This window comes from Notamacropus eugenii, chromosome 6, assembly GCF_028372415.1.
Source record: "Notamacropus eugenii isolate mMacEug1 chromosome 6, mMacEug1.pri_v2, whole genome shotgun sequence".
NCBI classification, from domain to species: domain Eukaryota; kingdom Metazoa; phylum Chordata; class Mammalia; order Diprotodontia; family Macropodidae; genus Notamacropus; species Notamacropus eugenii.
In genome coordinates, this window is record NC_092877.1 from 79,562,128 (window position 1) to 79,584,613 (window position 22,486).

General features: G+C 37.6%; 1 protein-coding gene across 6 annotated transcripts in view; it reads left to right on the top strand.

Moving 5' to 3' along the window:
• The window catches only part of TBC1D19 (TBC1 domain family member 19), a 117,923-nt gene extending 111,609 nt beyond the window's left edge, over positions 1-6,314 (top strand). For 5 of the 6 annotated variants that reach the window (XR_011969512.1, XM_072620418.1, XM_072620420.1 and 2 more), the window contains 2 exons: positions 4,037-4,107; positions 5,072-6,314. Coding sequence is in view for 4 of the 6 variants with exons in the window: in XM_072620418.1 (XP_072476519.1) it covers positions 4,037-4,107; positions 5,072-5,146 (146 nt within the window). In the remaining 2 variants the exon portion in view is untranslated. Of the gene's footprint in view, positions 1-1,758; positions 1,892-4,036; positions 4,108-5,071 lie in introns of those variants that run through there. The other variant, XR_011969513.1, reaches the window with a different exon arrangement.
• The last annotated feature ends 16,172 nt before the right edge of the window (positions 6,315-22,486 follow it).

Genomic DNA, 22,486 nt, shown 5'->3' on the forward strand with positions numbered 1-22,486 from the left:
GTGTGTGTCTGTATATGTATATACATGCACATATGCATATATATTCATGTGTATATGTATATATACATATATATGTCTGAATACATGTGGATGGATAGATTGCCAAAGCTTCTGAATATGAAAATTTGATTATTAATAAAGTTATATTATTAAGCATTTCATCCATGGCATCCAAAGTTCCTTCTTATATTGAGCTAAAATCTCCCTCCCTTTATAGATTCTACCAATAGTTTCTGGTTCTGCCATCTGCAGCTACATAAAAAACAAGCCTAAGACAGCCCTTTAATTATTAAAGATTGCCATCATGCTTTCCTTTGACCCCCTGCCCATTCCTGTTCTCATCCCTTTCTTTGGATGTGCTCCAGATGTGTTCTGAAGTTCTTTCTGGGCACCACATTTTAGTTCAAAGGAAAACACAACATAAGGAAGAACTTTCTAAGGAGCAGAGCTGTTCATAAGTGTAATGAGTTAAGTGGCAAATTCCCCCCAAAAAAAATTTGCGTAGAGGCTGGATAACCACTTATCAGAGACATTATGGAAGGAATTCTTCTGTTATGTAGGATATTGGAACAAATGACCTCTGAGCTATGAGGAGAAAAGGAATTGATTTAATATTACCTTTCCCACCCCAATTTCCTATTTGCTTTTTTAAAAAAAATTGAAAGGGAAAACTCTTGGGAGCTCTGAAAATGAGGGACAAAAATGGCAGGTATGCCCTCATGGTAGGTCTCAGCTATACATGGGAGTAGATAATTTTATGGAAATTATGCTGATCAGTGTTGCTTCTAATATACATTTTAATGAATAGATAAATATGAACCTTTGCTGATCTTAGTGTAACCCATGAGAAAATATCAGTGCATTGGGAATCTGGTTCAATTGGAAGAGCTGTGACTTCACCCAGAGCTTTTCTTGTGTTATACTGAAAAGAGCATTGAATAAAAATTCAAAAGACTGCGGTTCTAGACATTACTCTGCTATCTCAATAGGTAACTTTTGGCAAGTCATTTCATCCTTAGGCCTCAGTTTCCCCAATTAGAAGGTGACGTAATTGGACTAGATCATCTCTGGGTCTAATATTCTGAGTCCAGGATTGTGGGGGTTAATTTAAAGAAAAAGTATCTAAGCAGCGTTATTGATGAGGTTGTTTAGTGATACAAGATTGACTGTAGTTTGTAGGAATTACCGCTCTTCATGTCAAGGCCTTAGTTCAGTTACAAATATTCAAAAACTATGAGAAATTGTGTATCTTGGCTCTGTGGCAAACACTGCTATTCCAAGGAAAGGCTGGACAGGCCTAACATTACAGCAGATCAAAAGGAAATTTTGTGATGTGACACCAAGATAAATAAAGATTGTGAGTACATAAGCATTTTGGAACCTTAGGTCAGTTGGTGAGCTGCCCTTATTTTTTCTTCCCCTCCTACCTTTGGAAAAAGCTAATTGCCTGCACTTTAGAACTCCTTCCTGGTCTAACAGAGAATTTTCAAAGACCAGTCCAGCCTCCATGGACATTCAACAACTACAGAAGGGAAAAAGCCCAGTCTGCCTATCACACTGTTGCTAAAGTGGCTCCGCTAAATAAAAATGGGGCTCAAGATACTGACATCGGAAAGAAGTTACTCATCCAAAGAAATAGTTTATATTTCATATTTTTGTAAGCCTGTTAGTCAGTGACTCTAAAGTCTAACCTTTTCCGTTTTCAGTTTTTAAAATAATGTCTTTCTCCTCATTATCTTTTAACCACACCATATATAGCACACTTGGACTTTCTACTAGTTACCCTGAATGGGTAAAGAACACTCACTCCTAAGGGGAACAGGAAAGGCCCCCTATAAAGGTGACACCTGAACTGAGACTCGAAGGAAGCTAAGGATTCTAAGAGGCAGAGGTGAGGAGGGACAGCCTATGCAAGGGCTTGGAAGTGGGAGATGGAATATTGAGTTGTAGGCAAAGCAAGTAAACCACGTAAAGGGAATAATGAAAAGTAAATCTGGGAAGGCAGGCTTGACCCAGATGGTGCCAGGCTTTAAATGCCAAAGTGAAGAATTTGTATTTTTGTCTCAAAGTCAGTAGAGATCCCCTGAAAGTTCTTGAGTAGAACGGTGTGGCTTGTAAGCTTCAGGAAGTTTATTTTGTCAGTTCTGTGCAAGAGGGATTGAAAAGGAAAGAGACTGGAATCAGGAACTGATCAAGAGGTGGCAGCTGTCCAGCATGGAGGTGATAGGGGCCTGAATGAGACTGATTGCTGTTTGCTAACAGGGTAGATATGAGAGATATTGTAGAGGTAAAATTGACATGATGCGGCAGTGATAGATCCATGGGGCTGAGAATGAAGATTGAGGATGGGTCTGAGGCTCCCAACTTTTGTAATTAGAAAGATAGTGTTGCCTTTAGCAACTGTAATCCATACCCTCATTTAAAGTGACCTGAGAGAATATTCATTAATATTGACTACAGATATTTGAATCTACTAGTGGCATAAAGAGATGTCATTGTAAGAGTTTTCTCCTAATTGTCAGGAATTAAAAATGTAGTTTTTTGCATATTTTAGCTAAAAAATTGACTGTAATATGTACATTTTATTGTAAGGGGATCACTTTATTCTATATTGGACTATGATACTTCTAAGGCAGACCATAATAGCTTTCCCTCCTAACATTGGTAGGTGTCCCTCACTTTTAGAAACTTAAAACTCTTTATAGTAGTCCTTGGAGATCTTATTGATGATAACAGTTCACCTGTCTTTAAGCTGTTGTTTTTCACACAGGGCTGTACAGAAGCTTAAGCTCTATGAAATGTTTTTAAGTTTCTCAAAGTGATGTATTATCATGGTATGACATTCACCATAGAATCATAGAAATTAGACCTTCAGGAGATCTCAGTGGTCATCTCATCTTAAGAAACTAAGGCCCAAAGAAATGGAATGACTTGCCCAAGGTCAGTTCAGCAGAATCAGTTCTAGAACCTTGAGGCAGTGATCCCTGACCCAGTGCGCTTTCCACTATACCACACTTGGCGTTCTTGCTAAGTTCTATTTCCATGGCCTGTTCCCAAATTATAACAGCTATTCCCTCCACAATCTTAAAGTTTAGCAACTACTTTTCTGGGCTACCCAGTTGCCTGAATAAAGTAAGAAAGACTTTCTGCTCTAAGACATCATACTTTTTTCTTATTGTCCATTTGCCTGAAAAAAACCCAACTAGTACTTCCTCATCTTAGCATACAGTTCGTGTTGTTTTACATCATATTTACAAATATATTCTTCTAAGAGTTTACCTCCCTATGTCATTTAGAAATACCTATCTACTTTTGCCTTCATTCACTTGCTACCCTCTTGACCCAAAATGTTGATTTCTTCTAACTATTCTTAAAATTTATTTGTTTTTCATTAAATATTACATAGCAAGTATGCATTACTTTGAAATATTTTTAAAGAAACTTTTGATCATTTGCATCTTAAAATTTAGTGCTATGAGGGCATCTTAAAATTTAATGCTGTTAGGGAAATTGCTGTTTTTGTTTTTCTTCTTGTTAACATTTTCCTCCTGTGTAGCTTTACTGAGATGAGTGTTCCCTATACCTGTGCAGATCAGAACCTCTTCACTCATTTGCATCCGGTACAATTGTCATCCATGTCTTTTCATAAATCTTCCATAGAGGATCTATCCTGGGAGCTGGAGAGACCACCCTCTGTTTTGTTTCTAATATTTAGGGATTGCCAGTATGATCCTATTGAGATAGAGTCGTTTAAATGTAAAAAGATTATTTGATTTGAAGAGAGAGGTATATAAAATAATTTGAACTTTCAAAAGTGTCACTTTCTTATTTAACTTTAATGAGCTTTTATTTTAGGGGGCAGTGGGTGGAAGAGAGGAAGTTCTGAGGAAAAAAACCAAACCAGTTGATAGGAGTTTGATTTACATAAATTGTCATCTTCTCATTCAGAACCAGACCAAGTATGTGTTTGATCAAGGTGAATGTGTTGAACTGATCAATAGGTCACCAGTTGAAAATACTGTACATTCTTTTTCAGTTCTGGCAGCTGCTGTGTTTGCTTTCCGAGCAGTAAACCTGATGGAGGTGACGTCGCTGTCTGCAGCTGAAGTAAGGATAAGTTTCACTTAGAGGAGAGAAAACTGAAATACTTTCTGAAGTATTTAACTGTTTCATTTTTTAATTTATATGCAAACTGAAAGGTCGACGCTCAGAAGCATATTTAAATACTTAAATCTTCTTCATTCCATGATAAAAGACATCTTGGGGTGGTGTCATATGATAACCTTTGTAGGCACTATGTATCTACTAACTATGTATCATTGTTCACATTCTGGTTTTTTTGTTGTTACTGTTATCATTCATATCAGTATATTATATCAACAGGACAAAAAACATGAGTAAACAGAGCTATATAGCTATAGCATTGAATAATATATATATTTAGTATTAAAACAAATAAAAACACCATTTTTTTAAACAAAATTCTCTGCCAGTAATTTAAAGATAGTTTTCTCCTGGTATATTTTATACCTAAATATGGTTCAGAATTGTGAGCTGCAATATTACTAAATCTGTTATTTTATAGAAATATATCCCCCAAATAGCTACCAATATTCTATCTTCAAAGGGAGTGAATATACATATATATATGAATCTTGCAATTGAATAAATATTATTGCTGCCTCAGAATGATTCACTTAAAGTCATCCTTGTACTAGTATAACAGGATGAGGATTCATAATGTGCACTTATTTATAGAAACAAACTGAAATATTAGACCTCTTATAAACCCATCCTACCTTGTATATTTCAAGTTGGGTTCAAGTCCAACTCACTTCCTGACAGCATGTCAGCTTTTTGCATGTGTACTGAAATTGAAGAATCTAGAAAGGAAAAGTAAAAAATGTTCATATAGTACAGAATAATTTAATTAGTGCAATCATTAAGAAGTCAATTTAAGATTATTATTGATGCTGATGTGTCATTGCTAATACGGCATTTACTATTGTCTTATTTCTTATGTTTTGATGGTTAAAATATTTATATTTACAAGACTTTTTTATTTTTTCAGGCCGTGCTTGCTGACCTTTCCACTTTAAAAGTCATGCCTCTTCTTCAGATTTTTCTTTTTGCTACTGTCACTTGATCTTCTTCCAGGTCACTGACAACACACATCTAGTTTTTTCATTAGAAACTAATCATGAACTATGCAACCTCTGCATAAAACCAAAATGAACCTCTGCATATCAACCAATAAAGATCATGTTCCCTTTGCGGTTACACCTAAGTAGTTTTTCACTTTATAAAACAATAACTTTGCACATCAGATATTGCACTGCATGCTGCTGAATTTCATCAGAAGAGAAAGACATGATTTTCATGATAATATGGAGAAATGCTCATTTGCGCATAATGTATATATGTATTAATACATATAAATATGGATCTATAAAGGGCATGTAACAGTATATGCAATAAGAAATGAAAATTCTGTAATAAACTTTGAGAGCTTATATAGCTCCTATGATGATTCTCTTACATCAGGTTGAAGATTTTTCTCCAGATAATGTATTATTTTATCTTTTGAATTGGCTTTCATTCAAAGCCATAGTGAAAACTTGAATAGGATACTGCCTTAAATGAAAATGGAATTTAACTGTTTGTCCATATTTTCATCAGCTCCTTTTGTAAAAGGGGTCTGATAGATCCTTCTCTATTTAACTTCTCCCTTAAAATATTCTGTTATCAGAGGACAAATACAGTTATCTTCATATCATTTCCTCCTGGAATTTGAAAGATCTCTGGAGAAAATGTGAGGTGCCTTTTTTGTACTTCTCAGCCTTCCTCATCCTGGTTGGGAGACTTGGTGCTGTTGTAGTCAGCCCAAATTCTGCTACCTTGGAAGTCTACAAGAAGTACACTCATGTGAATTAAAGCATCTGGACCATATCTAACTTTGGTGATGTCTCAGTTAACTACATTCACTTCCGGAGCAGAACTGCTGAGAAAACTAGAAGTACATACAAATAGTCCTTTCATTCAGAGCTAAGAAAATCTTGCAGTGTGTAAGCAGTTGCATTTTGATCATCATGGTTGAATGTGAAAGGCGTTGTTTTGTTTTAACCCCCAAATAAGAGATCTGCCATTTTTCTAAAACAGAACAAAAGTAGATAAAGTAAAAAACAGGTATCCCTTAGGTTCACAATTAAGTCTCAAATTAGAGTTATTAATCATTTCATCAAAAACAGTCTCTAAATAGATGTACACTTTTTTGTAGCTTGCCTACTATTTCATTAAATTATATCCAAACAAAATTACTGAGTCATTTATTTATAAAGAGTGAGTGATTTAAGATGATTTATGAGATTTATCACCTTTGAAGCGGTTCTAAGAGTGTATCAGGTAAATATGATTATTATGACTGAAAAAACACTTGCTGTATACTGCCATTCTCTGAGTTTGACTTGCCAAAATAAGAATTTTGAAAATTCAAAGTTTGTGGTTGATTCTTGGAAAATATTATTATAAGGTCAATAATGTCATAAAAACTCATAAGAAGTGAGAGAATCTTTTCCTCAGATCCTTAGCTTTTAATAGGGCAGGACCAAACAAATTAATAAAAAAAGAAAAAATGCTTTTTTTCTTGTATCCCCATCTACACCCATCTGAAGTTCTATCATCTTTGACTCCATTTTTCTTCCTTCTTCCTATTTTATTATCATTTTTAATACAGGGCATCCCAAAAATTTTAGTGCATATTAAAAGTTTAATAGCTTGACCATGCAATAAGACTTTTGCAAGATTCTGAATATTTGTGGTAAATGAATTTTTTTGGTTCTGCTCATTTGTTCTTCATCACTTGATTATGATAGCACTTAAAGGTTGGCAAAATGTTATCCAGGAGGATTTTGATCTTCACAACAACCTTGGAAGGTAGGTACTGTTATTACCCCTGTTATATAGATGAGGAAACTGAGTTCTGAGTGCTGTTAGTAAAGTGACTCAGGATTTGAACTCTGGTACAGAAGTCTAAGTGCTGCACCTTATCCACCGCACTTCCTCACATCCTCTTTCCGTATTCCCTCGTGTGTTGTGGTGGATTCTTCATGAAGCATATCCAGGTTAGTTCATTTGAAACAATCCTAGCTTGATGCTAACACATGCTGGGGCCATTCTGGGTTTGTGCAGTCAAGGCTATCTTGCACACTAACGACCATCACAAAACTATTCTAGCTACATTAGTAAGCACTGGTTATACAAATGGCCAAAATGAATACTGTGGTTCTGTCAGAGCCTAAGTCACCCTGTGTGACCAATAAATAAAATCTCATAAAATAACAACTCGCTGTTATAGTAAAGTAAAATCTAAGTTCAACAGGATGTTCTGCCAAGGGGACATTTTCGCTAACTGAAGGTTTGTTTCTTTTACCTTCAGTTAAAGTCAAGCGTATATATATGTATATATATCTCAACCCCTTTCTAAATTAGTAAATAAAATTTTTTGAACACTAATTAATCTATGCTTGGGGATTTAGGATCTTTATATGTATCAGGCTTGACATGGGGGGAGAAGGATTGGGAATTAGAAGAAACAATGGTTAGCAGTGTCCTGGAGCAAGAGAGCTTGAGTGGTTTAAATCTAGGCTCATACAGCTAGTCAGTGGAAGAGCAAAGAGAACTAAGGGCTCTCTGTCTAGTATTCTCCGCGTCACATCATATGAGGTCTGAGTCCTTCCTTGCCTTAGTCTCTACAATTTGTATTTAGTCTGTCTGATCACTTGTTGAATTTGGTTGTCAGAGAGCGTGGGACAGAAAAGCCTTGGACCCAGATCTGAGGGTGTACCCAGCTCCGCTGTTTGTTGCCCGTGTCCCTTCATGTCTCTGGGCCTCAATCTCCTCATCTGCAAAGCAAGAAGGTTAGACTCCATGATCTTGAAAGTACCTTCTAGCCATAACATCTGGAATCATATTAGATGTTATCTCAGTTTCCCTCCAGCTCAAAACTTGTACTATTTCATCCAGTGGGAAACTATACCTTGAGAGTGTATATGCTCCAGTGTATCAATAGCCTCATAGTTCTCAAGTCTCCTTCAAAGTGGACTAGCCCTGATCCTTGAGATTACTTGGTTCATTACTGTATTCTATTTGGCTAGGACAGAACCGAATCAATTTCTGGACCTTATTTTCCCCATCTGCAAGATGAGAGACATTGAGCTAGATGTTTTCCTAAAGTCCTTCCAGCTTCAAGTCTCTGTCTTGGAGTCCTACTCTTCTGATATGGGGAGATGGGGCACTGTTTGAAAGAATAAATACTGTGTTGTCTATAGTCATTTCCAATCCAGTGCTCTATTGATGAGGTCATGCTTATTTGCATAGAAACTATACTTTGCTGTCATAAAGTTCATTTCCGGAAAAAGAATAGTGAAGACATAAGAAAATTTGTTTAAGGACATCAGGGTTGTGAAATGGAAATTTCATTTAGTATTGCCTAAAATAATGGTAACATTATTTAAGAATTTAAGGGCCACAAAAAAGTTAAGATTGGGAGCAAAAAGAGGAGAAGCCTGACCTGTATTCAAGTGGGGAGAGGATGGAGGAAGGTCTTAGAGTGAGGAAGTCTGCTGAGTTCACCTGTGTTAAATCATGGTAGACTATAGACATGGGCCCTGGGAAAAGTCAGAGAAGAGAGAATATAGTCTTTTTCTAATCAGAGTAATTCCAGCTGGGACAGCTTCTAGAAAGTCTTTTTTGAACAGTGTCTAGAGGAGAATATCTGATGAACTGATCAATCACACTGACGGAGTAAAGCAAGATTATGTCAGGAGGACATTTAATTGTTTATAAGGTGCACTTTCATCCTCTCCCCCAGTTTTACAAATAGTAATTGATGCCTAAAAATTTAAGTTTCAAATTAGAAAAGCTTTCAGTGCAAAGGTTTGACTGAGAACTAACTTTAAGAATCTTTTCCTGTTTGGATGTAGAGAAGTTAGTGAGAAAATATTGAGTACCTGAAGAGAGGGACAAAATGTATAAGGAAAAGTAGAAAACTTCGATGTATTGCCATTTTGCTAAGGGTTGATTTGTTTACCTTTAACAGAACATGGACAAACAAAAACTGTATTGTGAGGTATTTTTGTCCCTTGAAGCTTAGGAAGTTTTTACTGAGTAGAACAACTAGCGTCAACACTACTTTCCATGATTTATGGAAGTTTTAGAGTGTGGCATAATGAATTGAGAGCTGTCCATGGAAGGAAGAGTTAGGTTCATGTACTACCTCTGACTGTGATCTAGGCAGTCCTTACCTTCTCTGTATTGTAAGCAGCTTGGGTGGATGGGTGGATGGATGGATGAAACTTTTTAAAAAATCTCAACCCCCAAACCCCAACATTTCTTACAAAATATAACGTCCTGGGCCGTTGCACATCATCTTGACTTTTGTCTTGCCACTGAACTTGGATGCCACTACAGGAGAGAGTAAAGCTGATGAAATTGCTCAGCTCTGCCTCCCTTAAATCCAAGTCACTTAAAGACATCACCCTGGTTATGTCATTTTTCCTCTCTGAGAATAATGAACAACCACCACAAAAGACCATGAAGAAGATACCTCTCAGCACTGGAATGGGGAGGTTTCTCATCTAGGAATTCTTTATACCAATAGCCCCTCCCACTACATGACTGACTTTGTTATAAAGAAGCTTTGTTCCCAAAGGAGGCAGTGACAAAATTAGGAAGATCATAAAAAGCTGAAAGAAAAATCATTGCTTTTTCTCTTAAAACACATTTTTACATTTTGTATTTTTCATCCATGTGTTAACCAGCCTTCAATCGATAATCAGGAATAATCAAACATTAAAAATGTCTTGTTAAGTAATTAAGACAATTTGTCATAATGTATAGAGAGCTGATCTCTGTAAGGAAAGCCTGGGTGTCTATGGGTCCTGCCTCTGACATATGTTATTTACTTACAAATTACTTAACCTCTCAGTATCCTTAGGCAACTCTCCATGTATATAAGTAACAGAGAACATCCTGACCTGCATTGATAGAGGGAAGGAATTTCCTCATCAGGAGTTCCCTGTGCCAATGAAATCAGACATATGTTTTCAAAGAAAAAAATTTATAAAAATACAACTTACATGTTCCTACAAGCATTCAAATGATTCATAGGTAATTGATGCTATCGATGATTGAGTGGTATCAATCAAATGATTGAAATAAAAAGATAATATGTCTTAGTGAATAGAGAACCATCCTCAATCAGGAAGACCTCGGGCCTACATAGTGGCTCTCTTACCTGTGGCAAGTCAAGTTATCAGTACTTTATCCAGCTAAGACTATAGATTTCAAAGTTTCCAACATCTTTGCAGATGTTATGATGGTATGCTTAGGGAATCAGCTAAAAAACTCCTTGAAATAATTAACACCTTTAGCAAAGTTGCAGGATATAAAATAAACCCATATAAATCATTAGCATTTCTATATATTACTGACAAAGTCCAGCAGCAAGAATTACAAAAATTCCATTTAAAATAACTATAGACAATGTAAAATACTTGGGAGTCTACCTACCAAGACAAATCCAGGAATTATATGAAGATAACTACAAAACACTTTCTACACAAAGTCAGATCTAAACAATTGGAAAAATATCAATTGCTTATAGGGCAACCAAGCCAATATGAAAAAAGTGACAATTCTACCTAAATTATTCAATGCCACACTGAAACTACCAAAAAAGTATTTTATAGAACTAGAAAAAGTAAGAAAACTCATCTGGAAAAACAGAGATCAAGAATATCAAGGAAATTAATGAAAAAAAATGTGAAGGAGAGTGGGCCTAGCCATTCCAGATCTCAAACTGTATTATAAAGTGATAATCATCAAAGCATTCATGCTAAGAAGCAGAATGATGGATCAGTGGAATTGATTAGGTACACAATAAATGACCACAATAATCTAGTGTTTGATAAACTCAAAGATACACATTTTTTGAACAAAAACTGTTTGAAAAAAATTGCTGTGGAATCTGGAGAACAGTTTGGCAGAAACAAGATATAGATCAGTATCTCACATCACATACCAAGGTAAAAATGGATGCATGATTTATATATAACGGTGTGATGCTATAAGCAAATTGGAGGAACATGGAATAATTTACCTGTCTGATCTATGGATAAGAAAAGAATTTATGACCAAATGAGATAGAAGACATTACTAGATGCAAGATAGATTATATTAAATTTGAAAATTTTTGCATAAACAAAACGAATGCAGTCAAGATTAGAAAGAAGGCAGGGGAGGGGAGGAATTTTCAGCAAATGTCTCTGACAAAGACCTCATTTCTCAACTATGTAAAGAATGGAGTCAAATTTATAAGAATACCAGTTATTCCCCAATTGATAAATGGTCAAAGGATATGAAAAGGTTGTTTTCAGATGAAAATATCAAAACATATGTCTATCTATAGTCATATGAAAAAAATGCTCTTAATCACTTTTGATTAGAGAAAGGCAAATTAAAATAACTTTGAGGTACCATCTCACACTTATCAAATTGGCTAATATAATAGAAAAGGAAAATGACACATGTTGGAGGGGATATGGGAAAACTGGGACACTAATGTACTATTGGTGGAGTTTCAAACTGATTCAACTATTTTGGAGAGCAATTTGGAACTACGCCCAAAGGGCTACAAAACTAACGCATACTCTTGTCATCCAACGACAGCTCTATTAGGTCTGTATCCCAAAGAGATTTTTGAAAAGGAAAATGAAAAAGACCTATTTGTACAAAGATATTTATAGAATTTCTTTTTTTGGTGGCAAAAAATTGGAAATTGAAGGGATGCCTATCAATTGAGGAATGACTGAACAAATTGTGGCACATGATTGCGATGGAAGTCTATTGTGCTATAAAAAATTGACAAGCAGGATGCTTTCAGAATAAGCTGAAAAGACTAACATGAACCTAGGCAAAGTGAAGTGAGCAGTACCAGGGGAACAATGTACGTAATGGTAGCAACATTGTATTATGACTGACTGTGGATGAGTCAGCTATCCTCAGCAATACAGTGATCCAACACAATTCCAAAAGACTTAGTATGAAAAATGCTATTCACCTCCAGAGAAAGGACTGATGGAATCTGAATACAGATCAAAACATATAATTTTTCACTTTATTTTTTCTCATTTTTTTGGTCTGTGTTTTCTTTCACAACATGACTATTATGGAAATATGTTTTACATGACCATACATGTATAACCTATATCAAATTGCTGCCTCAGGGAACAGGAAGGAGATGAAAGAGAATTTACAACTCAAAATATTTTAAAAGATTGTTAAAAATTATTTTTACATGTAATTGGGAAAATTTTTTTAAATTTTAATTTTCTCCCTTCATTGGTAGAGATAACATCCTCACCTGGGATTCTCTCTGCTAATGAAATAACAGGTCCTGTGCACAGCCGGGCTCATCATTTCCACATTGGATTGATTTTCCTCATCTGTAAATGATGGCTCTAGGTAGATTTTATTACTGCCAAAACAACAATTGAGAGACTAACAATAGCTACCAGCCGACATATGTTGATTTTTTGTATCCATATAAGACTTTTATGAGAATCTACCTTGGCCCTGAGGGTATACTTGATGAAGGTATTGGAGGGAAACAGACAGTGTTTCACAAATAACTCTTTTTGCACCCTTGATCTCATCCTCACCTTCTTATTCTGGAAGTTATCTACTCTCCCTTTTACATCTTGAATCTCTCCCTTTTCTTGTTGGCAAACAAATATGCCAAATTTTCTCCATTCAAAAAAATAAAAGCTTTCCCTTGACCTTTCTAGCCAATCTCTTACATTTATATCTCTAATTTACCCTTTTATGTTAAGCTTCTTGAAAAAGTTGCCTGTACTTAATATCTCCTCTTTCTTCCTACCCACTGTCTCCAATGGGGCAGCTAGGTGGTGCAGTGGATAGAGCACCAGTGCAGGAGTCAAGAGGACCTAAGTTCAAATCTCACCTCAGACACTTGACACTAGCTTGTGACCTTGGGCAAGTCACTTAACCCCAATTGCCTCATCCTGGGTCATCTCCTGTCATCCAGATGAAAATCTGGTCACTGGATTCAGATGGTTCTAGAGGAGAAGTGAGGTTGGTGACCTGCACAGCCCTCCCTCACTCAAAACAAAGTCAAGTGCAAGTCATGTCATTATTTCTGTGATGGCACAGTCTTCTTTGGCAGCAAAGGACGAACACACGTTCACCCATTGTCTCCACACCTTACAGTGTGGCTTCCATTACTGTCCCTCTAATGTCACAAATGATTTCCTAATTTCCAATCTAATGGCTCTGCCATTAGATTCAGTCATCCTCCTTGATCTCTGCAGTTTTTTTTTTTAACAGTGTTGTCTACCTCCTTTTATTGAGTACTCTCCCCTTCATGGTTTCTTCTCCTGGTTTTCCATCCGCTTCTCTACATGCTTTTTCTGTTTTGACCACAGCTTCTCATTTTCCTAACCTCAGATTCTGAGTAAGCTTCTAGGGTTATCTTCTCTCTGTAGACCCTCATCCTTAGGCTTCAAAAATCAGGAGAAGACTCTAAACTTTCCATCTCCACTCTGACCTCTCTCCTGTACACCAGATTCCATTTCCATTACCTGAAGGAAATCTTTACCTAGAAGTCCCACCAGTATGTCATACCCTATACCTGTCCAAAACTTACCTTATCTTTTCTATTAAATGTTTTAATTTCCCTATTTCTATTGAGGTGCCATTTTGGCATTACTTTTTCTCTTCCTTTTCCTCACTTCTTCCATCTAATCAATTATCAAGTTCTGCTGATTCAGTCTTTGAAACATTTTCTACATCTGTCCTCCACATCAACCCATCATCTATACCAATGATAAAATAATATTTCTTAAGCACAGATTAGTTCATATTCCTCAAAATTTTCAAGGGCTCCTTCTTGCTTACCAAATACAGTTCAAAAGCCTTTGCCTGGCATTCAAGACTCTCTACAATCTGGCATGCCTTATATCATACTCTTCTCAGTCTGTACCAACCAAATGGAACCCAATTCTGCTGTATTCTCCCTCCCCCCATATATCCTATGCTTTTGTATTCTGTGCTTTTACTTATGCTGCTTCTTTTTCCTATGTTGAGGTTTAGAGGTACTAGGACCCCAAAATAGCGACCCATGGGTCATGGTCGAATGAATTCGACCCAAGCCTTCTTTCAGCCAAAGACAAGGTTTATTAGAACATCAACAGAGGGTGGGCATGATTCTAAAAATCCTCCGTATTGGCCAGACTCTTAAGGAATCTGAGCATTGGCCAGATTCTTGAGGAATCTGAGCATTTGTGAGGCTTGTATTGACAAGTGGGCCTGATTGACTCTGAGCACCTTAATGGAGGTAAGCTGGATCTTATATACAGAAAGACTGGGAACAGAGAAGAGGTCTACATGGAATTAAGTGAGTGGCAGTCTAGGGTAGGGCCAGGTGCACTGGGAAGGGCTGATCACCCCAGGCAAGAGGAGCAGTCCACTCAATAGACTTTAAAAGGAGTAACTGTCCCCTCTTCTTCCAAATCTATCGGGACTGTTCAGGTTTTTCCATAGGACCACTAGTGAAGAGTGAGAAAGGAATGCTTTCTTTCCTCTCTTCCCCAACACTCAAAGAAGCTACGGCTACTGCAAGTACACAGCAGCACTTACATTTTCTTGTCTACATGAATCTGACGCTGGACTTCAAGTGTCTGGCTTCCTCTTCTGCTCTGTATTTCTCTCCCTGAGCACAGGTAGCAGCAATCTCAAGATAAACATTTCTAGTTTGGTGCCCAACAGTAAAGATGGGGATAACTCCTGGATCCAAGTACTGGTTGCCCAACAGAAGGAGACTTCAGAAACAACTTTTCAGAAGAAATGACCTCTACCCAGAGGTTGAACCCAAGTCATAGACTGGTTTGCCAAAAGATATGGATCTTAGATGAGTACGCAGACAGTGCAAAGCCAGGTGAAAGTGATATGTCTTTTCAACAGATGCACCGTGTTTAATATTTTGATGTTTTAAGTATCAGCATCCTGCGAGAGGCTGATAGCAGTCATTAAAGGGTTGTTGTATCATCCTTTAGGTATTTCTCAGAGTACATATAAGGTTTTTGTTTCTTGGGATTTCTTTGGTGGTAGAGGAAACAAATCGCTGTTATATACCTGTGTACCTTTATAGAAGAGACTCCTAATTCCTTTTGGGGAAAACCCTTAACAGGGACCAAAAGTAAGCTTTGTTTAGGTGATTGGCCTCCAAGTTTCCATTCTGGGCTGTGGTGTGAGACAGGAAAAGTAGTAAAAGCCTGATGTCTCTTTTTTAGAGGCCAGACTCCCCCAGGGCTGAATCCAGTCTTAGAGAGCCCAGAGCTGGCAAGGCCCCCTTCGGAGAAGGCCCTGCAGTCCCTTCTAAGCAGATTATACTTGTATATATTTTCTCCTCAAATAAAATGAAACTCCCTAAGGGTAGCTTATCTTTCTCTTTTGTTTTTGTTTCCTTGTATTTAGTCCTGTGTACCTGGCCCATAGCAGTTTCTTCGTTAATACTTACTGATTTACTGAATGATAACTGATGGCATTCTTTCAACATTGTGTTCAACAGTTATTGTGTCTACTATGTGTCATGCACTTGTATAAAGTGCTGGGGATGCACGTTAAAAAAATTAACAGTCGGTGTCCTCAAAGACCTTACATTCTGTTAGGGGAAATGACATGACCAGGAGGGAAAAACAGACAAAATAGGTAATAAGAAGATAGATACAAAGTGAGCGGTAGAATAAGACATCTGGAGGATCAGTCTAGACTTTCTGTAGGATGTAGTGCTAGATTTGAGTTTAGAAGGAAGCTAGGAATTCCAGTAGGTGGAAGTGAGGAAAGAATACATTCCAGGTACGGGAGACAGTTTTCAGAAAGGCACAGACAAGAGATGGAATGTCACATCCCGTAGGTCAGCTTGACAATAATGTAGAAAGCGTGAAAGAGTAATGTTCAATAAGCCTGAAATGGCCAATGAACACTAAATGGTGAAGGACTCCTCCAATGGAGGAGTTTGTTATATTTTTGTCCTTATTAAATGCCTGATATGTGCCAGGCTCTGTGCTAAGTGCCAAGGGTATACAACAAGGCAAAAAGAGGTTTTTGCTTTCAAAAAATTCACAGTATAATGAGGAAGACAACATTCAACAAGATATATATGCAGGATAATATGCAGGAGATAATCTCAGAAGGAAGGCACCAAGATTTAGGACTGGCAAAGGCTTCTTGTGGAAGGAAAGGCTTTAGTTGAGTCTTGAAGAAAGCCAGGAAAACCAGGAGGCAGAAATGAGGAGGGAGAAAGTTCCAAGAAGAAGCCAATGGAGTTTTCTAAATGGGAGAATGACATGCTCAATTTTAGGTGAATTATAGCTCGGACAGCAGAAAGACTGAATGCAATTAGGAGGCTATTACAATAGTCTAGGGAAGTGGATAGTAGGGGGATGATAAAATCAACAAGACTTGGCAACAAGGTAGACATGAGAGATGAGGAAGGGAGAAGAAGGCAAAAAGTTCTGAGGTCAAGGTCCAGGTGACTAGAAGGATCTAGTCAACATAAATAAAGTGGACCATGATGTAAACCTATACTTTTAGGCCACAAGGAGAGAACTAGAAACTGAAATTCTATATCTTTAAATCTGGAGTATGGAGGTTGAATTTAAGTAGACTCCTCATTGCTTTACAATCTGGTGAATGAAGAAGGGGGATGTCTGCTGCAGTTTAGTAACACAAGACTTCATGTTATAGTCATTGAGATCAAAATACAAATTCAGGTTTCCTCATGCCCTACTGCTTTCTTAGGCTACTCCACCTCTTCAGGGTGTGCCTTGTAAATACACCCATTGTCTAAGGCGGGGGTGGGCAGCCTGTGGCATGGGTGCCACAGGAGAGAACCTGGGGCAATTGCTGGTGGTGTTCTACCCTTCTCTATTGTACATGCCTCTTTCTTTTCTCTGTCCCTCTTCTCTCCCCCTTTTCTGCTTCTTTTCTTGCTATTTTATTCCACTTACTATTTCCCTTTTTCTACCTTTTCCCCTTTCATGTCAGAGGCCTGTCACTGGCCTACTCAGGCACTGTTTATTTAGCCTCACTGAGGGATCAGAGAGGTCCATATCTATGGCTAGAAGAGCTCTTGATGATTTTCTACCCAATCTCCTTGTTTCTGTTGTTGAGGGAACTCGTGTTCAGGTCCCATGAGGTCAAGTGACTTCAATGGAAATCACACAGCTAATAAGTACACACCCAGGTTTGAAACTCTGGTATCTTGACCCCACCAAGCTGACCTTTTGATTAAAAGCATCTTGATTTTTCTATGATTCTTAGATAAAAGACTTAAGCCTTAAAGTTGGTAACTTAAACAAGTTAAGTTATTCACCTAAGAAATGTCAATGATGCAAGCGTTTGAGACAAGTCATGACTGAATTTGAATTGCTTTACATGCTGGCCTGGTTTGCTAGATGCAAGGTTTACTCTTGACTGCATTTGGCATGACTTAACATGCACAGTGCTCACACTAGATTACAATTACAGATGTTCATGGCTTTTCTAGCAAAACCGAAGCCAATTGCATGACTTGCATTTGTTGATTGCCTGGAATCTATGGAGTGTCCTTGAAAACCATCATTGGGAAATATTCCATCTCAGAGTTGAGATCGTGTTCTTCGCCTCCTTACCCATCAACACATTCAGGTATTCCTTTTTTATACATTGTGAAACAAAGATTAGATGGCTGTTACCATCTTCACATACTCAGGCTAAACATTTCTTGTGCTGTGGTCACCTGGATCTTTTTGGTGAACATATTTCGTGAACACAGTGCCTAGAATTGCTACTAACTTGAACATTACAATGGAACAATAAACTTAGGAAACTTCAGCTTCTAGGATTAGCTAGTGAAAAAATATCAAAGCAAAAAATCGTTTGAGATCTTCAGATAGACTCTCAGAAAGCAAACGTAAAAGCCGCCAACCAGACATCTTTCCTTGGATCTATCTTCAGATTTTGTTTCTTTTGGTTTGCTTATTAAAATTTCTAAGATTTCTTTTCATAGATTGAAAACCTTTTTCAACAGATGGAATCAATTGACCATATGACCATAAAGCTAGAGATATGTTACCCTCATGGGGTACAGAGCTCATACAACAAGGTACTGCCCTCTTTGTCACGCACACATGCGCACACTTGTACACACACACATACACACACATACACATGTGCACACACATACACATACACACACATACACACATACACACACTTATGCAGTGTATTCTTTAAGGTTCCACATATTTGCAGTAATTTGCCAAAGCTTATCCAATGTGAGTTATTTCACTACCAAAAGTAGAGCTAGTTTCTCCTTTACTGATAGAATCGGCCTTATTATCTAATTGATCTTTAAAGAACCATGAAGGGAGAGCCAAGGGAAAGCTATGAGACATAGATAGATGGTTACATAGTTTCCCAAAGGCCAGAATCCTAGTTAAAAATGGGGTCTGCCCTGAGTTGTGTTTTATTAGAACTCTTAATATTTGGTTTCGTTTCTCTTTTAGTCCAAGTAGAATTAAACCCCCCCTCTTCACTTGCTCTTTTACCACTGGCCAACCTTTTTTTGTGTCACTCAAATATACCCCTTAGGCAACAGAGGTCAAACAAGAGACTCCAGGGTCCAAAAACTGATTAATTACCCTACCACAGCCTGGTTGTTGAGGATAACTAATTAGTTGATAGGATTAGTAGACAGACATAACCATGGAGTGAAAGAGTATCATCTCTCTGGGTAAAGAAACCCAAAAGATCATGGTGGAATTGAACTTAAAAACTGGAAAATACTCTAGCATAAGTATGTGGAACTTAACTTTCTAAATTTGAAACTCAGATGTGGAAATAAGGTTGGGCATGCTGGCCATGCTTATCCACTCTGGCCTTGGTTTCCTTATCTGTAAAATAAGGGGGTTGGCATTTACTCTAGCAACATGAATACTCAAATGAGGAATATTCAGATGATGAACATTCAAATAAGGAATTGAATTGGATGACTGCTAAATTCTAGTTCTAGAATGTATCCACCTATGACCTTGAAAAGTCTTGGTCTATCCATCCTCCTACTATCAAACAATGATCTTTTTTGGCAGCGGAGGGAAATCAGTAATTTGTTTTTTTGTTTGTTCGTTTAATTTAGATAGGTATTTAGTCCCTCCCTAGTTGAAGATCACTCTGTGTGAAAACTCCCTTCCCTGATGAACATCAGTCGCCTGCCTTGGAGGATCATAGCTCTAGAGCTCAGAGCAATCTTAGGGGTCATAGTCTGGCCATCTCATTTTACAGATAGAGAAATTGGGGCCTGAGGAGATTAAGTGACATGCCCAGTATTTCATAGATGGTAAGAGGCAGAGCCAAGACTGAAATTCGGGCTCTTTATCTCCATGTCCATCATGCCACTCAGATTTACCATCTTAGAAAAATGATGGGGGCCATGAGAGGTTGAGACTTTCCCATCATCACACAGACCCTATGTGTGGATCTGAGCCCGTCTTCCTGACTGTGAATCTGGTTCTCCATCCACTGTATCATGATACTGCCTTTCCCTGCACTTCAAACATTTCATAGTTCTTTTAAAGCTCTCTAAGATCCCTAGTATTCCAGCCATGAAATATCTGGAATGGAAAACCCTTAAAGAACTCCTTACAGAAATCTTTGTTAGTCCCTCAACTCTACTGCCATTTAAAATTTGGTTGGTTCAAGAACATGAAGTTGACTTTATCCCTCATTTCGTTCAGTTATGAAACCCATCAAGCCCTGACCTAAATACAGAAAATGGGCCTCATACTCCACAAGAGGCAGAGATTAGGGACTTAGAATAGCTCCACACTGAAGTGAGCAGCCATTTTAATACAATTTTAATTAATGCTTTTGCTGTGGTCCTATGTTTAAATAAATTCAGTTTAGCTTGGGAGTTGTTTACAGGCCTAAAGATGAGGATTATTGTAAAAGCAGAAAAACATGCACATTTCTAAGCCAGCTTGCCTCAAAATAGCTTAACAGATTTAATTCATACTTTACTAAAACATTTAGCTTTTGTACAAGTGAAGTACCTGTGTAATCATTTCTAATTTTCTTTTCTAAGGGGAGGGGATTATATGAGATTTAAAGTTATACTTCAGGTGGAAAAAAACAATTTACATTTATATAGCACTGTGTTAGTCTGCAAAACCTCATTTCTGAACCCTTTTACACTCATAAATTTGTAGAGAACAGGCTATTTCAAGCTATCTGGGTAAATATACCCCCTTATCCTAACTGTACCAGTTCGCTTTTTTGGAATGTTCTATGGTGAAAATGTCCCACACTGTTCCAATCCACAAACAATTTTATTCATTTGCCCTCTCTGCCTGTGTCATCAGAGACAGGAAATCAGCCAGATATATTTGTAGAGACCCCTGCCCCCACCATCTCCCATAAAACCCCTGGCTTTTCCCTACATTACTGAGTTGCCTTGATATGCAGAATGTTAGTATTAGGTCTATGTGTCTCCTTACCTAGGAAGAGTAATGAAGAGTTTGATATAATCTGGTATGCCAAGTCCTCTCAGGGGACTATCATGGATTCCCTTCCTCCTTCTGCCATGGCTTAATGATCCACAGTCCCTGGCAATATTCCTAGTGGTTCCTATTCCCTCCTATCCAATCTCTTTCCCTTCCTTTTCTGAGCATGCTTCAGAAGTGCTGGTCTCTGCCTTAGTTTAGGGGTAGATATGGCCCTAGTTGTATCTTTTCCTTGTTATCCTTTCCTCCTTCTTTGTGTTCTCCTTCTCCAGAGGGTCCCCCTCAAATCTTCTCCAGTATGAATTAAAGCACACATAATCCAGTATTTTTCATCTAGCATTACTGACTGGTCTAATTTTTCTATAGAGCCTAAGTTAAGTCCTAGGGTGGTTGCAATGTACTAGGATAAACACTTACTGGGCAGCACAGAAAACCAGAAAGAGCTTTGACTGAAGTCAGAGGACCAACGCTGGAGACCCGTCTCTGATGTTTACTACCTGGGTAGTCATAGACACTTAACTTTCTGCTTTCCTAATCAGTAAAGCAAGGAGCTGGGCCAGATGGTCTCTGAGGTCCCTTGTTACATACATTAGCTAATCTGATGCTCAAAGCAAACTTCTCAGTAGATAGAGGGAATGTTGTTATCACCGTTTTACAAATAAGAAAAACAGACTTGGAGAGATTAAATTAACTGCCTGATGTATCACAGCTACTAAGGGACAGAGCCACCTAGAAGACCTAATTAAAGCAGTACAGACATTTTGCCTTTTATTTCAGATGGAAAATTATTGGCTGCGTGACTGAAAGCAGAGATGGTTCGTAATCTGCTCCGGGGAGGGAAGGAAATAGTGCCTACTACATGCCAAGCACTATGCTAAGCATGTTACAAATATTCTCATTTGATCCTTACAACAACCCCCCAGGTAGGTGCTGTTATTATGCCCATTTTACAGCTGAGGAACCTGAGGCAAACAGAGGTTTAGTAACTGGACCAGGGTCACACAGTGAGCAAGTATCTAAAGTCAAATTTGAACTCAGGACTTTCTGACTCCAGACCCAGCACTCTATCCTCCTCGTTGCCTAGTAAAGGGAGTACCTCTTTGTTTCTAAAAAGGATCTTTTAAGATGTCATCATTGTCAACTTAAATTTTTTACCAACTATTTATAGATAACTTGGTTCTTTTTCCCTCTATGGACAAATAGTCATTATTCATGGAGTGAAAGAAATAGGACACACATAAAATTTTTATTTATAACTATGTTGCTTTAAGAAGAAAAAACCTAAAAAATGATTGTAGAAGAACAAAAGTTGGCATGTGAATTATAACCCTCAGGTCAATAAATTTTCCTTGAACCAGAATAAACTCTATTTATACAGAGAACTGAAAACACAAATAGTAGCCTTGTTTTTTTTTGGTGAATGCGTTTTTTAGGATTACAGATAGTATTACTTCCAATTATACTGAAAAATTGACTGGAAAATGCAAACTCTATAGAGCTAACCTAATTCAATATTGCTTCCAAAAACAGTGAAACTTCTAATTCTCAAGACATAAGCTACACCTTGTGACAACAGAAAGTAAGTCAACTGTAAACAAGGATCAGGAATAACTTTAGGGCAACTCTTTCCATTTGTCATGAAGTGCATTCTTTAGTAATTGAAGATAATCCTTTGTCGTCATCTTGGGCATCTAGGTTATAAAAATACATGTGCTGCTTTGAAAGAATGGTTCTGGTCCACTGATGTCATGTGAAGGTCAGATTATGGAAAACTGGCATCATTTCCATTAGAAATGAAGTCCAGTCTTATTTTATATTGGTATAAGGAATACAGAATGTCACTTTATAGTGTCCAACTTAAAGTGAAA